Here is an 18258-nt window from a genome sequence, read left to right on the forward strand (position 1 = left end):
ATTCTCCAAGCAAGAATAACGGAGTGGGTAGCCATTTCCTTGTCCAGGGAATCTCTCTGACGTAGGGCTCAAACCTGGGTCTTCTGCTGCAGGGACTCTTTACCATATGTGCCGCCAGGGAGGCCTGTGGTGCTTCATGGTAGAGGACGACCATATTTAAGACGTATTCAAATTCATACCTGAGTTACTTATTAAACCCAGAGCACTTCCTTTAACCTTTTGGGGGACTCAATTTCCTCATCACTAAAATGAGGCTCATGTTTTAATTGGAACACTGCTGGGAAGATTAAAAACAACATCAAAAGATTAAGAGCTCTGTAAATATTATAACTGTTATAAAAGCTTCCATCTAACAACTGGGGTTCTTACCAAATGGCAAGTTATAAAGTAGTTAAAAGTACAAGATTCAATGTTAAACGCATCTGTGTTTGAAAATCTGCTTTACCTATTTCCAGCTATATGACCTTAGGCAAGTTAACCAAACAAGATCTAAACTTCGTGCTTCTAAAAGGGGTTGAGTTGAAAACCTGAGTGAATATACATAGTTTGCTCAATAAATGTGATCTCTAAAGGTAAAATATCAATCTTCCTGGAAAGTAAAAGAGGTTAAATATATAAAATGATTGTTCTCATGTCTAGCACATAATAAATTTTCCAAAAATAGTAGCCATCATAAAGATATACATAACATATATGTAGACATAAACATATACATGAAACAAGTATAATCTGTATTTGAGGTGTAAAAGAGATATTAGTGACTTCTTCCTTTATCCCAATGCCAATAATTCATAATGGAAAAATCTGCAAACCTCAAGATGAAACAGACATAACCTCTTATTAATAGAATTGAATCAAATTCATGTTTTACAAGAAAATATTATTTACAGAATCCCAGAATGACTGAACTTGGATGTGAAAAAAAATAAACATAAGTCTCGTTGCTCACATATACCTTTAAACATAGACATACTGTATATACACCATACTTCATCTATGATTTTTCTCCAGAGAAACACATTTCAACTGCAGTGTATAGTCAGTTTCTAGGCACCTCTATAAACAGGTGTCAAGATACAATGACACTATATATTTAACAAAAATTCTTAATGTCTTAAAAATAAAGAATATAGTCTGCTCTGTGAGGTTAAGTTTATTTAACAGCAGAGTTGGTGATTGATTATTTAATAATAAAAATCCATAACAGAAACATATATTTATGTATACAATTACTACATATGAAAATAAGCATATATTTGCTGTCAAGTAATAATGAGTATAAAAGGAGAAAATGATGAGAAAATATAAAATAATATTGACTTTAAATTAAATTTTGGCAAAATTTTTTAAACTTTTTAATAATATAAATAATGTGCATTATAAAATATTAGTAAAGTTTGTGGTACCTAGAAGAGAAAAAAATACACTGTATGAACACCCATCAGAAAACCACTGAGTCTGACATATTTCTTTATAAAAATGTTTTTCTCTAATGTGTAATATTATTAAATATTGCTAGAACAATGACTTTGTGAAGGGAACAATATTTAGCCTGAGGCTTGATTAATGTGTACTCAGCAAAGGATAGTGACTCTGTAAGTATAGAACATGCAATGGTTAATTCAGTCACGGAGCTCTGCATTTGGTGCTGACCATATTTATGTATTTCTACAAGGTCATAATTAGCTTATAATCACCATAATCATTTTGCATTTCATTGAGTGAATAAATGACAGCCTTTCCAATGGTTGGACTGGAGCAGGTGAGAAAGGAGTTTTGGGAAAGAGGAAAGCATTTTAGAGGACCAAGAGCAGAGAGATCATGATTCGGTTATTTTCATAGAAAGTGACAATGCTGGCATTGTGTAACATTTGTCTCATTCACCCCATTATGAAGGCTAATAGTGCCTTTGCCACTGTAACTAGTGATAACACCATGGACCTTCTATAAGCACAATTCATTCACAACATGCTTTATATAACATGGGTGAGTGTGTGTGTGTGTAATGTTTTGAGGAAAAATTGAGAAACAGTTTGGTATACTTTTCAATTTCTAAGCTTTCTCAGATAAAGAGTAAGTTCATAAAATTTCAGAACATAAAGACATACCCAATATAAAAAATATTGAAATATGAGAGAGACATATCATTTTACTCATTCTCTGTTAGACAACCTTCCTCCTAAAATACACCATGGAATAAACAAGAGAACTCTTGTTATCTCCTAACTAATTAAAAAGTTAGGGCATAAAGAAAAAAGTGTAGCAAAGTGTCACAGTAATACTTAGAAATAGCGGTAAAAGTCATTGGGTTTCTAACTGCTCAGTTTTCCTTTTCTTTTAGCATGGCTGCGGGAACTTTGTCCGTGTAATTCAGGCCTTCAACCGCACGCATTTGTATGTCTGTGGGAGTGGTGCTTTCAGCCCAGTCTGTGCTTATTTGAACAGAGGGAGGAGATCAGAGGTAAGTGTAACATTTATTCATTCTTATTTTGATGTCATTGTCAAAGATTTCTTAAAACAGTAAAAACTTGGAAATATAATTAGTGGCCATAAAAAATTTCAAGCCCTTTAAACACAAAATATGCTTGGTTCCTATTTGCCAGGTTACTTCAAGTGTAGCCTTTTCCCTTCAACTCAGTGTACAAGCGGCAGAAAATAAAGGAGGTGGTGTGATTTCATAATTACTCAGAGTGTAAGACGTTGATAATATTTGATCCCAAAGTGGGATGTTTACAAGTGGTTCAAGATGATATGAAATATTAAAATTCTTAAAGTAAAGCTTTGCTTCTTAGAGGAGTACAGTTGTCTGCGTTGAGCTTGTCATTAGAACCACAGGTCTGTGATCAGTTGATTAAATAAACTACTTCCTCAGACATCTGCAGTCTGTCAGACACTCCACTGAGAATGGTGTGCAGTCACTGTACAGGCCAGTGATCGCATAGCACTTTGCAGAGCACAGATTTTTAAATAAAATCATTTTCCCATGTACAAATTGCCCAACATACACTTCAAGCCTTAATTGGAAAGTCAGTCCAAAAAAATAATCTCCTTTGGAAAACCAGCATGAAACAAATTTTAATCACTTTACTAAATAAGAACTACTTCAGTCTCAGTTCAAAAGATCTGTTTCAAAGGGGAAGCATTTCCATTAATTAATCTCTTTAAATAATATCTTAAGAGCATATTTAAGTGTGAAAAGGGTTATAAAATTTTAAGCTTTATATGTTTTACTTAATAGCTTAAGTCAGTGTTTTTCCACATCATATTTACATATCTATAATATGTAAGTAATAATACAGATACAAAATGCACAGTTTTATCAAACACCTAGTGTATTTGTTTTATTTAGTTTAGAATAAAAGGCCATGATGCAGAACATTGTATTTTGAGAGAGTTCTATTTATTCATCACTAACGTTGTATGTTGTAGTAATCAGAGGCAGTACTTACTGCTAACATCCTCTTTGTACTAAGATACGGCATGTTTCTTGTACTTGAAACCACTTTGAAAATGAAGGTTAGGGTAGCACTTTCATTAAGTATTACATTTAATTTCTGTGACACTGTCCACCACCTTTTTACCTGTCTGTCTAATAGCAATTTGTTGGTCCTCAAAGGATATTATATAACCCTCTTGACATTTGGAACATCACATAGTTTTATTAGATTCTATGGCCCTTCCATTGTATTGTGAAACTGAGTTAGTGCTTTCCTAGAGCCTTCAGTGATGCTTCTCAAAGAGTCTACAGTTCTTGCTACATAGATTCCTAACATGGTTCTTCTCTTTTATCCACTGTCTTCTGTTCCTGGAAAAAAAATAAAGCAACACAAGTAAATGATGACTTTAAATAATGAATAAAACATTAATAAAAAACAGTTGGTTAATTTTGCTGTGCAGTCTTAGAATGTTACGTTTCATCTCTGGTTGATTTTATCAGATGCATCCATAACATCAGTTCTCGTAAGTGAATACTGTTTAAGCCCCTGATGCTGCAACTCATCAATCAGACAACTTTGACTGATCAAGAATATCACAGGCATTCAATTTATTCCTTGTGGTTTTTAAAGCAAATTAATCACCAAACTTTTCTATTTATTCATCTTACTGTAGTTTTTCTCATGTCAGAAGAATAGCTGTGCATTTTTCTTACCAATAAAGTTACTTAATCTTTAGCCTTCATCACTGTTTTGCATCTTCTTTCCTTTCCTCTGCATTTACGCTTTTTTTCTTCTTTAACAATAGGTTTCCCTTCCTGTGACTTTTTTCAACCCTCTCCTTTCACTCTCTTTTACTTTATCACAAAACTTTTTGGACTAGTAAACTACTTTTCAGCTTTTATATTCCTATTTTCCCTATCTTGCATTAAACCTTCCTAATCTGAATTTAATTTTCACCTACTAATTAAAACTCTTTCCAAACAACCAGGACTCTCAGTGATCATATTGACTTCCCTAATCAGCATGCTTTCTCCTAGACCAGTCTACAACATGCAGTGCCCTCTATTTTTCAGCACCTTTATTGACATCTTTGGCCATGGAATATTTTGCTATGCCTTTTTTCCTGATCTTTCACCATGTATTGTCTTTCTGGTCCTATTTTTTCCTCTTGTCGATTCAGTCTACAAAGATGTATTCATTTAATAAGAGTAATGGCAGAAAAAAATCATGTCAGAACTTGTAAGCTACCTTTTAGATACTGATCTTTGTCTTGTGTCAAAGGAGAAGCTGAAACTGAAATAATCTCAAGCATGAAGTATCATGAACAGATCTGTGCTGTCACTTTTATTTTGTGTTACATTGACTCTTCTGTTGTTTATTTTGTTTGTTAGCCTGGATATGTTTCTTTTGAGTCTGAGATGCTATTGAAAGATACGAGTAGAAATATCAAGTAGGCAACTGAGTATAAAGTTGGCTATATAAATGTTTGAGTAATTATCTTATAGGAGTAACTGAAGCCCAAACAAAGTGTAAGTTAATCGTGTAGGAAGATTACAGTGTGAAAAGAGAAGAGTAACTATGATTGAGACTTGAGGATCTTCTAAATTTAAATAGCCATATGGAGGGAAAGGAATCTCCAAAAAAAAACTAAGGAACTAGAGAAGGAGATGAAAAAGAAACAAGCATGTGTTGGTGCTGAGAATAAAGACAAGTCATTATAAAAAGATACAAGTGAGCAACAATCCCAAATACCATTGAGATCCAAGAAAGAAGTCTAAAAATATAAGTGCTGAATTGTATACATGATAGGCATCAGGGATCTTGTCAAAATGATTTTCAATATAGCAACTGAGGTTGGATGCCCAACTGAAATGGATTGAGAAGAAAGTAAGAAGTCAGAAATGATGATGAATGTGTTAGTCTCTAAGAAATGTGATTCTCGAGGAGAATAATGTTTAAGAACTGAAGGAGTTGTTGAAATGATATTGTAAAGGATCCAGTTAATAAAATTAGAGAAAGAGTAAGGCTAATGGAAAGTATACCTAAGTATGCTTAAGAAGACTGAATAAGATAGGATCTAAAACATTGGTGAAAGGATTGGCCTTAGAGTGAGAGAAATATTTCCTCTCAGGTATTAGTGGATGCATTAGTGTATAGGTTTTGGTAGTGTATGTATTTGGTGGTGATGAAGATGTCTCAAGATGTCTCATTTAAGGACTTCACTTTCTCAACAACATGCCAATCATATGAGCTGAGAATAAATTAGGAGATTTGACAATAGTGGCATTGGTTTGAAGTTATTAATGGAAGAACCAGTTGGCATAGTACCTTTGGAAGATACATGAAGTGTAGAGGATTCATTTTAAGTTGATGATCACAAATCTGTACTATGTTGAATGTACCTTGTTGGATCACCTTTTGCAAAATGCTTAGAAGTTTGGAGGCAAATATGAAGAAAGTAGATAGACATGTGTTTACAGGTTGCGGGTGCAATGAAAAATCACAGAATGAAGGAAATTAACACTTTTGCAAAAAAAAAAAATTAAGATTAAAAAACATGGGCCATAAACTGGTTATGAGAAAGCAAGAAGGGAGAAGAAAGATGAATTGTAAAAAATAGAGTTCTTAGGAGATGAGTTTGAAGAATTGTTGCAGGATGCTTGAATTAGTGACTATTTGGGTCTACCACATACTTTCCTGGTGATGACAAGATTTATACTCTACTGTGTGAGCCCAGCAAGGCTGTGCAATGGAGAAAGAAGTCAGTGGAGAACAAGTGATACCTACACAATCTCCTCAATTCCTGCATTGACAACTATCACTATTACCATCAAGTCGGTATATGACTCTGGCTACACATACAGGTTTACTAAATTTTATTTTTTCCAGCAAGCTTATCATTATTTGTTTAAAGAGCAATCCAAGTCTATACCTCAACCACTAATGATGAAGAAGCTGAAGCTGAACAGTTTATGAAGATGTACAAAACCTTCTAAAACTAACCCCAAAAAAGATGTCCTTTTCATCATAGGGGATTAGAATTTAAAAGTAGGATGTCAAAGATACCTCGAGTAATAGGCAAGTTTGGCTTTGGAGTACAAAATGAAGCAGGGCAAAGGTTAACAGAGTTTTGCCAAGAGAACACACTGGTCATAGCAAACAACCTCTTCCAGCAATGTGAGAGACGACTCTACATGTGGACGTCACCAGATGGTCAACAGTGAAATCAGATTGATTGTATTCTTTGCAGCCAAAGATGGAGAAGCTCTATACAGTCAGCAAAAACAAGACCAGAGGCTGACTGGCTCTGATCATGAACACCTTATTGGAAAATTCAGCCTTAAATAGAAGAAAGTAGGAACCACTAGACCATTCAGGTATGACCTGAATCAAATCCCTCATGATTATACAGTGGAGGGAACAAATAGATTCAAAGGATTAGATCAGGTAGACAGACTGCCTGAAGAACTGTGGACAGAGGTTTGTAATATTACTTAGTAGATGATGACCAGAACCATTCACAAGAAAGAGAAATGCAAGAAGGCAAATTGGTTGTCTGAGGAGGCCTTATAAATAGCTGAGAAAAGAAGAGAAACTAAAGGCAAAAGAGGAAAGCAAAGATATACCCAACTGAGTGCAGGGTTCCAGAGAACAGCAGGGAGAGATAAGAAAGCCTTCTTAAGTGAGCAATGCAGAGAAATAGAGGAAAACAATAGAATGGTAAAGACTAGACTTCAAGAAAATTAGAGATACTAAGGGAACATTTCATGCAAAGATGGGCGCAATAAAGGAGAGAAATGTTATGAAGATGCAGAAGATATTAAGAAGAGGTGGCAAGAATACACAGAAGAACTATACAAAAAAGATCTTATTAACCCAGATAACCACAATGGTGTGATCACTCACCTAGAACCAGACCTCCTGGAGTGCAAAGTCAAGTAGGCCTTAGGAAGCATCACTGCGACCCAAGCTAGTGGAGGTGATGGAATTCCAGCTAAGCTATTTAAAATTCTAAAGGTGAGGTTGTAAAAGTACTGCACTCAGTATGCCAGCAAATTTGGAAAATTCAGCAGTGGTCACAGGACTGGAAAAGGTTGGTTTTCATTCCAATCCCAAAGAAAGGCAATGCCAAAGATTGTTCAGAGTACCATATAGTTGTGCTCATTTCACATGCTAGCAAAATAATGCTCAAAATCCTTCAAGCTAGGCTTCAACAGTGTGTGAACTGAGAAGTTCCAGTTATACAAACTGGATTTAGAAAAGGCAGAAGAACCTGAGATCAAATTGTCAACATTTGCTGAATCATAGAAAAAGCAAGGGCATTCCAGAAAGACATCTACTTCTCCTTCATTGACTACACTAAAGCCTCGAACTGTCAGATCAGATCAGGTCAGTCGATCAGTTGTGTCTAACTCTTTGCCACTCCATGGACTGCAGCACAGCAGGCTTCCCTGTCCATCACCAACTCCTGGAGCTTACACAAACTCATCTCCATCGCATCAGTGATGCCATCCAACCATCTCATCCTCTGTCATCTGCTTCTCCCTCCTTCAGTCTTTCCCAGCATCAGGGTCTTTTCCAATGAGTCAGTTCTTTGCATCAGGTGGCCAAAGTATTGGAGTTTCAGCTTTAGCATCAGTCCTTCCAGTGAATATTCAGGACTGATTTTCTTTAGGATTGACTGGTTGGATCTCCTTGTGGTCTAAGGCACTCTTAAGAGTCTTCTCCAACACCACAGTTCAAAGCATCAATTCTTGAGCGCTCAGCTTTCTTTATAATGCAACTGTCACATCCATACATAAGTGTAGATCATAACAAACTGGAAAATTCTTAAAGAGATGGAAATCCCCAACCACCTTACCTGCCTCCTGAGAAACCTGTGTGCAGATCAAGAAGCAACAATTAGAACCTGACATGGAACAAGCAATTGCTTCAAAATTGGGAAAGGAGTACATCTAACCTATATATTGTCACCCTGCTTATTTAGCTTCTTTGCAGAGTGAATCATGAAAAATGCTGGGCTAGATGACTTACAAACTGGAATCCAGTTTGCTGGGGGAAATATCAACAACTTCAGGTACGCAGACGATACCACTCTAATGGCAGAGAGTGAAGAGAAACTAAAGAGCCTGTTGATGAGGGTGAAAGAGGAAAGTGAAACAGCTGGCTTAAAACTTAACATTCAAAATAATGAATATCAAGGCATCTGGTCCCATCACTTCATGGTGAAATAGTGACAGAGTTTATTTTCTTGGGCTCCAAAATCACTGCAGACTGTGACTATAGCCACAAAATTAAAAGACGCTTGCTCATTGGAAGAAAAGCTTTGACAAACCTAGATAGCTTATTAAAAAGCAGAAACATCACTTTGCTGACAAAGTTCCTTATAGTCAAAGCTATGGTTTTCCCAGTAGTCATGTACAGATGTGAGAGCTGGACCATAAAGAAGACTGAGCACCAAAGAACTGATGCTTTCAAATTGTGGGGCTGGAGGAGTCTTGAGAGTTGCTTGTACAGCACAGAGATGAAACAAGTCAATTCTAAAGGAAATCAACCCTGACTGTTCATTGGAAGAACTGATGCTGAAGCTGAAACTCCAATACTTTGGCCATCTGATGCAGAGAGCCAGGTCATTGGAAAAGACCCTGATGCTGGAAAAGACTGAGGGCAAGAGGAGAAAGGGGTGTAGAGAAATGAGACGGTTGGATGGCATCACCAACTCAGTGGATATGAGTTTGAGCAAACTCAGCGAGATGGTGAAGGACAGGGAAGCCTGTTGTGCTGGAGTTCGTGGGGTTGCAAAGAGTCAGATGTGACTTAGCAACTGAACAACAACACTGTATAAACGATGCCCTTGTGGAGAACAGACATGACTGAATTTTGCTTTTGTCACTGTTTATCTATGTGTGATCTTGGAAAAGCCATATTTTCCTCATCTTTGGAGCTAATCCATGAGGAGCATTGTGTTATAGGAACTGTCTAGGCTAGAACACTGTGATCCTTTTGAGGCTCTATGATTTCCCATTACCTCAGAGATTTCCTGCAGTACGTTAAGCTCAGTATAGCAAAAATGAAATAGTTTTTCTTTAAAGAGTCAAAACTTCAGAATCAACTTTGTTTTCTTCATCTTCTTGACCTATATCCAATTAGTTATTGATTGTCAAGCTCTATCTATTTTCACTTTACATATCTTCTCATATCTTTACCACTCTTAATGCTAACCAATGAGATCCTAGCATGTCAGATTATTATTCCCTAATTCCTGGACTACTGACTTGAGAACAAATTTATTTTCTGAATTCAGTGTCTGTTTTTATAACCACCATTCTCAGTCTTCTTAAAGAACAAGATAGGGTCCAATCTTCTTAAAACAATGTTTTGATCCTTTTATTCCATACTCAAAAATGTTGAGCTTGCATTTTCTTTGGGATAATTTTGGAAAACAGCTTAATAATTAAGGTCTTCCATCATCTAATACAACCTACAATGTGATCATTTTTTTCTTTGAATTTTAGTAGTAGCTTTTACTAACTTTATATAAGTGAAAAGATAAGTATACCAACAAAATGCTCCCTCTCAGTGAAGCTACACTGACCATTGTATTTCTAATTGAACCCACTGCCCCATTCCCTGCTTAAATTTTCTCTGAAGCTCTGAATACCATCTAACATACTCAATATTTTGAATGTTTATTCTTTTTATATTCTATATTTCCATTCTCTACCTTTGGTATATAAGTTACCTACAGTAAGACTTTTTGTCTATTTTGTTCACTCTGTCCCCAGTGTTTTTTCAGTGTTAGGCACATAGTAGATGCTTGTTAAATTTTTGTTAAGTAAGTGAATGAGTAAATGAAGCATTTTAAACTAAATTATGAATTATTTTGTTAAACCTAGTACAATGCTTTCTGTAACAAAGTGGTAATGTAAAATTTTATATTTAAAAAAGATCTTGATTATTTTGGAAGTATCATAAACCTTTTACACATTGTTTCTCTGTGAACAGTTTTCTTCTTTTGGCCAGTGTTCAACATATCTAGTTCAGGTTTACAATGATCCTTGATTTCCAAGTGTTGATTTTTTTTTTTTTTTTAGTACAGTTGCTTCACCATGTTAGTTTCTGCTGTGCAATAAGTGAGTCAGCTTAAGCAGACACATATCCCCTCCTTCTTCACCCCCATCGCACCCAACTGGGTCATGGCCGAGCCCAGGCTGAGCCTTCTGCGTTCTGTAGCAGGTCCTCACTAGCTTTCTCTTTTACATGTGGCAATTTATATATGTCAGTCCTAGTCTCCCAGTTTGTCTCACCTTCCCCTTCCCCCTGTGTCTGCATGTCCATTCTCTACATCTGCATCTGTATTCTTACACTGGAATAGGTTTATCTGTACCATTTTTCTAAGCCAAGTGTTTTTTATTGATGTTGATCTGAGAACTTGTTGGATTAACTTTATGGGGAGTATAATAGGATGAGAACTTGACCTGCTAAGGTTAGTTTATAACTTGCAGATGCATTCTTCATATAGGCCAAGAAAACTTTAATATAGTAAAATTGGGAAGGCATAAGCAACCAAGTAGAGGTGTGTTATTCATGATGATGCTTTGTTTTACGAAAGAACAATTGGTTAACTGAGATAAAGTAATTTATTTATTTTTTTGCATTTTCAATTTTATCTATAATAAAGGACCAAGTTTTCATGATTGACTCCAAGTGTGAATCTGGAAAAGGACGCTGCTCTTTCAACCCCAATGTGAACACAGTGTCTGTTATGATCAGTAAGTGGAAAATAAAAGTGGAGGTTTAAAAAAGGAAATTAAAGAAAATAAATACATTATACCATATGTCTATTTTGAATAGTTGTGTGGATGATAGTACATGAGTAAAATAATAGAAAGCAAGCTGTGAGAAATTCTAATTTCTTATTTCCAATAATATTCTTGAGTAAATGATAGCCATGTTTTTTTTCCATCTAATATGACTACTGTCATCATAGAGTAAGTCAACCATTTAAAAAGTGTATGTATGTATACATATGTTAATAAATACTGTTGTATGCATACATATATCAATATATATTAGGAAGCAAATTTCAGTGTAGTTGTTATTTTGTGTATTCTCTTTTTCTGATGTTTTAGTTATCATTTACAAACAATTAAAACTGGTATTTCTTTCATGTGAAGAAATAGCAAAGTGCATATGTTAGCCAAGTACATTCTCTACGAAATGTCTAGAAGTTCCCATACAAAAAAACAGGTACTAGTAAAATCACTTTTTTATTTCCTCATATTTTGTAAATTATATCAGTTAAGAATCAGGCCCAATTGCTCCCTGCTACACACATAAACAAATCAATGTACTTGAGTCTCAGTCATCAGTGCCTATCTATAATTCACTTGAAAGACATTCTAAAATATGTCTTAAGACATATTAGAATATGTAATTAAGACACTTCTGGAATACGTCTGACTTAATATTAGTTGACTATAAGACAAATCTTACATTTCAGTATGCCAATTATATAGTAAAAGCTTTTTCCTTTTTGTTTCTCTATGTTTTGCCAGTGGTAAAATCGCATCATTTAACAAAAGAACAGGTGGGAAAATAATTACTGTGTTCAACAGACTTTGTTTTCATTCATTTAAAAAGGCAACTCATCTTTCTTTCTCAGATCTGGAAACTAAATTAAGATAAGTACTCCAGCATTGACTGAAATGTGAACTTGGAAATTATCCAGTAAATTATTTCCGTATAGTCATTCAGATTGGTCAGGGAGGAAATGAAAATGTATCATTAGGACAAGAAATTAGAAAGCTTGGAAACTACAGGATATCTAATTAGGTCTGATGCAGAGTTTTTTCAAATACGTTTCTAAATATTATTTAATAGAAGCAATGTCTCAGAAAGTATTTGCCTTTAGAAACTATGATTTGTATACTACTAGATAAATATAAAAAGTTTTCACTTATCTCAAGTTAAATGCTATGAATTTCTATTCAAAATTATTGTTAACACTGATACTATAATTTTATTTCATCAAGTATTATTTAGAACAAAAAAGAGTTAAAGTAAGGCATTATAAATTTTTCTGTTAAACTATGATAAGTCATGTAATAGTTTTGCCCTTAGAGAATTGGATTCATTTACAAAATGAAGATTGTAATTAGTCTTCATTTATCAAAGACTTTGATTCCTAGGCTATGTTCTTATACTATACTTTTTAATATTTTGATTGACATGATGTTTACTATCAAAGAAAATCATTAAACAATTTGCTTAACTTAGCTGAAACTAAAAAGAGCATGAAGTTTTATAACCTTATATTTATCATTTTATTTATTCCATTGATTATCTCTGTAATACTATCTCCAATATTGTGCATTTCATTTGTGTAGCCATCTCACTTTGCCATTTGATGTTTTATCATTTCTGTTCAATTGCAATGCACTATATAACTTGGTTAAAATATTAAAGTGCCAAGAAATGTTGAGAATTAGAAGAATTTAAAATTTCACAATATAGCGTGGCATCTGACCCAATGTGCTAGTGTTCTTTTGCTATTTTTAGTAATTGTTGTAGCACATGGAAGTCAGATGACATCTCTTATTAAGGAACCTATCCAAAACCTCTTGAGATATTTTTTAGTCAGTGGAAGTACAACTGGAAATCAAAATATTTTTGGATTAAAGTTTAAGAGGAGCAAGTTTATCTTTGCATAAACCTTACAATGAAATTCTGGAAAAAAAAATTTTCTACTCTTAAACAAAATTATTTCCAAAGTGACATTAATTAACTATTTCTACACAAAATAAAGCAGAAACTTTATTATCTTAACTTGCTGTTAAAATTACTGAGAATTTATGACAGGAAATGAAGCCAATTAGCCATCTAATTCTTTTTAAATAATCTTATCATTTTTATTTCTTTATTTTTAATTGGAGGAAAATTGCTTTACAATGTTGTGTTGGTTTCTGCCATACAACACAGATCAGCCATCTAATTCTTTTGTCGTGTCTGTTGTTTAGTCACTTAGTCATATCCAACTCTTTTGTGACCCCATTGATTGCAGCCCTTGAGGTGCCTCTGTCAGTGGGATTTCCCACACAAGAATACTGGTGTAGGTTGCCATTTCCTTTTCCAGGAAATCTTCCCAACCCGGGGATCAAACCCAATTCTCCTGCATTGGCAGGTGGATTCTTTACCACTGAGCCACCCTTTGTTTAAGACATAACTAAAAAAGTGGTATGCAGTAGGATTAAAATCAGTCCTCTCCACAATACACCATGCTCTGAGAGTCCTTTTTTCTTCCTTCCTGTAAATGGATATGAGATTATAATTCAGAGCTGTGCTAATAAATCTATTGAATATCAGAAATGTATAACCTACTCTTTGGGGGCATAATTGGGTGTAACAAAGCTGTGAAATAATTAATTACAAAGTTATCTCAATTTAACAGTCATTGTATCTACAGAATACTTGCATAGATACTTCACAAATGTTCACAAAATTGTAAAGAAACTTAATTCCTCAAAATCCTTTCATACACCTTTTTTTTGTTGTCTCCCTATAATCTGTTCCCATGGACTTCAGCTCTCTACTAGGAAGCAGAAAAGGCAACACAATGCCTGACATACCCACTTGCTAACTGGTAGGGGTCCAGTTTGTGACCTGGTGAGCACATATTGAAAACATTCCATTCTTCATTCTATCCTAATCCAACTGGTATTGCTTATTACTAAACAGTGAGCTTAGAATGCTTTAAAATGTTTCAGTTCTGTCAAAATGACCACAATCTGAAGTGGCCAGGGGAGTAATTCTAGAACATCAGATGCCTGGTAGGTTGGTGGGCCAAACCTGATAAACTTTATTATTTTTTCAACTTAACTATTGTTTTCTACAAAAAAGTCACACATACCAATTTGCTATTTACTCTCCTTACTTGACTAAAAATTAATGTAGATGTTAACAAAGAAGCAAAATATTGAATGTTATGCACATACAGATTAAGATATCTTATTTTGTCAATAAAAATGATAAATGAATTCAATCTTAAAATATCTTTTTTCTTGACTTTAAATTTTATTTTATATTAGTTAATATGCTAAGCTATAGATGGCTTATTAAAATTGTATTATATTATTAACATAATGTTAATATGTTATGTGTTACAATTGATAAAGTAGCATTTTGTTTACCTTATAGAAACCTTCTAGCCTCAAAGAACAAAACATATACTTTTAATGATGAAATTGTGTTAATCATAGAGTTTTTAATATTCAGCAAGACTGATCTGATCATAATCCAGTTCCCGTAGAAGATTGAGATTCAGGGTGCTAAATGACTTATCCCTAATTTCCAGTTTGTTAATTCCTGCCAGAATTGGAAGTCAAGTTTTCTGATTCTTAGAGTATGTTTTTACTTATTAAAAAAGTAATAAGTAAGCCATTTCTTTATTTTTATTCCTATATTATTTCTGCTATTACTGATACACACTATATGAACATAGGCATTTAGTATAGCTAAGTCAGACAGAGGAATTTCATCTCTATATAGGAAATGTTGTTTTGATCATTATATGTGAGACCAGATTAAACTTTATCCAATTTTTTTTTATTTGGTGGACAATGGAAAGCAATTAGCAACTTAAACACTTACACACTCTGTAATATATGTCATGATCTAATAAGCAGATTTTAAAAATACCCTTTAAAACATTTGCTTTGCTTTTAATTTTGTTGACGTTTGCTTTTTCATAGATGAAGAGCTTTTCTCTGGAATGTATATAGATTTCATGGGGACAGATGCAGCTATTTTTCGAAGTTTAACCAAGAGGAATGCAGTCAGAACTGATCAACACAATTCCAAATGGCTAAGTGGTAAAATAACAGTTTATCCATTTTTTGAGAATCAGACTTTAAACTACTTTGTTTAATTTTATAATGAAAACTGCATTAAAATTGTTAAAAAATTATGAGTAACAACAGTTTTGTACTCTGTGATTTTAAATATTTAGGCTACATAAATGAATGAAATGATCCATGTTTCATATTATAACTCTTTATTAACAATTATGGAATTATCATAGGATATATTAATAATAAAATCACAGTGATATTCACCACATGTGCCTATAGACAAGAATCTTCTCCAATTGTTTAATTGTAACATATTACACTGAAGTGTCATTTATTCATTTGGTCTGCTTGTATATTTTAATGCCAAATCTAAAATTTTTCCTAAATTTATGACAGATATAATGAGTAGGGTTTATTTAGAAACTCTTCCTAATTATTTTATGCTTAGATTCTAAAGCTATAAAGGTGGTATATATTATTTTTTTTCACAAATTGACCAATACTTTATGGAAACTATAAGTATGATAATTTTATTATATTCAGATGTTTCTAATTTGGGGGGTCACATGGAATTCACGTGATGAAAAGTGCATATTTGACTTTAATGTACAATTCCAAAAAGTTGCTATTGTTTAGAGGAGGAGGAAACTGCTAGGATCGTTGTCGTTTCACCCTGGGGATAGTTTAAACTGACCTTAAATTTGGCAATTCACTCAACATCGCACAGTTAAGCATGAATCACTATAGTTGAGCATCCTGTTTCACTGATAGACCAGCAAAAGAAAGCATCAATTGTCCATTTACTTCTTCAAATTTTTCCTCCAGTACATCTGGAAGTAGAGTATTCTAAAGGTTGTTTTGTTCTTGAAATAAGGAATCCTTCTATGTCTTCAAATGACTGCATTTTTTGTCTTGAAAAGTTTCTCCTTCATTTCATATGCTGTATTTTAAGAAAAATGTGTTTTTCAGATCTTGGACTCTGAACTTTTCATTCTGCCTCAGTGAATGTGAATTTATATGCACTAGATTGAAAGCCACACATTTAAAAACAAACTTTTTTTTCTGTGAAATGGCTATCAGATCCCATGGGAAATAGCTGGTAGAAAACTTCAATTTTTGAAAACTCATCAAGGCACAGATTTGGCAATCACTGTACTTTCAGAATGTATTGCAGACAGAGTGGAATAGTTTAAACTGTAATGTTATAGCTGTACTTTGTGGCACTTGACATTCCAAATGCGGTGTGTTTAGTGAATATAATTAATTGCTTTTAGACTTTTGCCTATGAGTGTTGAATTGTTCCTTTATACCAAAGATGGAGGAAGCACGTGCCTGTGGTCCACATGGATGGAGAGTAGAAGGGTTTTCATCATGACTATACATATCATCTTTGTATTTTTTTCTAGAACCTATGTTTGTGGATGCACATGTCATACCAGATGGCACTGATCCAAACGATGCTAAGGTGTATTTCTTCTTCAAAGAGAAGCTGGCTGACAATAGCAGAAGTACAAAACAGATTCATTCCATGACTGCTAGGATATGTCCCGTAAGTGTTAAAGTGGTTCTCATTTGAAGAAAGAGTAAGAAATTCACATTTTATAAGCACATTTTCTTTTTCCAAAAGTTTATCTTCCTACTTTTTATTATCTACTATTACCAATTAATAAAATATTAAAAGGATACATTTAGACTTAATGTTTTTTTCACATTAGTCATATGAGATAAACATACTGTTTCAGTAAAAGATCAATCCAAGGAAATAGCTTGGTCATGGTTTTATAAAAATTAGAAGTTTTTAATAATTTTGCTTATGCATTTAATGTATTAGTATTAAAAACAAATTGCTAAGTTGTATACTATAGAAAGAAATAGAGCAGTTCTTCTGAATACAGCAAAACAACAGTAAAAGACAAATATTGAGGAATTGTCTACAATCGTGAAATTAAGAAATGCTTAATTAAAATACAGTTCTAATTTCAAACAGGGATCAAAATGTTCTTCTTAATCAACAGTAAGTATACATGTTGTTGTTGTTGTTTAGTTGCTAAGTCATGTCCAACTCTTTTGCGACCCTATGGACTATAGCCAGGTTCCTCTGTACATGGAATTTCCCAGGCAAAAATACTGGAGTGCGTAGCCCTTTCCTTATCTTCCCCACCCAGGGATCAAACCCTAGTCTCCTGCATTGGCAGACAGGTTCTTTACCACCGAGGTACCTGGGAAGCCCATGACTCAAAAGAACTCATGATGTCTTCTCACATAGGAGTATTACAGGCTTGTCCTGATGTATTTATGATTAGCATCTTTTGTACACAAGCATTTCTTAAAGCATGTAATGTTTAAAGTAGTATAACTTAAAGTGCTGCAATATTCCACTGATTGTGGAACTCATCTGCTTCTCAGTCACTTGGAACAAAGTGGTAAGACCACTTGCTGAGGAAAAAGGCTTCAGGGTATACAGAAAAAAATGTTATCAATAGAGGCTATTTGTGAATGATCCAAATACCATTTTCTCTGCCCTAACCAGAGAAATATGCATGTAAATCATCTGATTAGAAATACTAAGAATTAAATAATAATGCAGAGAAATGAAGGCAAGAAAATAGAAGTACTGGGAACTGCTTGGCATAAGTATAAGCCCACTCTCCTGACCGCTGTAGAATCTGCAAGATTCCCTGTATACGTTAATTTATGTTTGTGTTGAAGACAGTGAGATATTTAGAAAGCTTTGAGGTGTATGTGTTTATTCAGTTCATTTTAATACATTTTCAGTTGAACTGAAAATAGAAGAATAACAGTATAACTATTTTTTTTAAAGTACTTTATATCTTAACTATTCCTCTTTATTGATATGCAGATTTGGTTAACATTTTCATCCTTCAGCTTATAACAAATCCCCAAATAATAAGAATCCAAATTAAATTTTAAATACATTCCACTGTTTATTTAAGCAGTCTGAAATATGTTTT

The 18258-nt window shown here is 34.0% G+C and overlaps 1 protein-coding gene across 1 annotated transcript in view; it reads left to right on the top strand.

Moving 5' to 3' along the window:
- The window catches only part of SEMA3C (semaphorin 3C), a 197328-nt gene that overhangs the window by 113333 nt on the left and 65737 nt on the right, over positions 1 to 18258 (top strand). The window contains exons 5-8 of the mRNA XM_043872373.1: positions 2342 to 2461; positions 11119 to 11209; positions 15188 to 15307; positions 16693 to 16835. Coding sequence (XP_043728308.1) covers positions 2342 to 2461; positions 11119 to 11209; positions 15188 to 15307; positions 16693 to 16835 — 474 coding nt within the window. The remainder of the gene's footprint in view (positions 1 to 2341; positions 2462 to 11118; positions 11210 to 15187; positions 15308 to 16692; positions 16836 to 18258) is intronic.

This window comes from Cervus elaphus, chromosome 18, assembly GCF_910594005.1.
Source record: "Cervus elaphus chromosome 18, mCerEla1.1, whole genome shotgun sequence".
Classification (NCBI taxonomy): domain Eukaryota; kingdom Metazoa; phylum Chordata; class Mammalia; order Artiodactyla; family Cervidae; genus Cervus; species Cervus elaphus.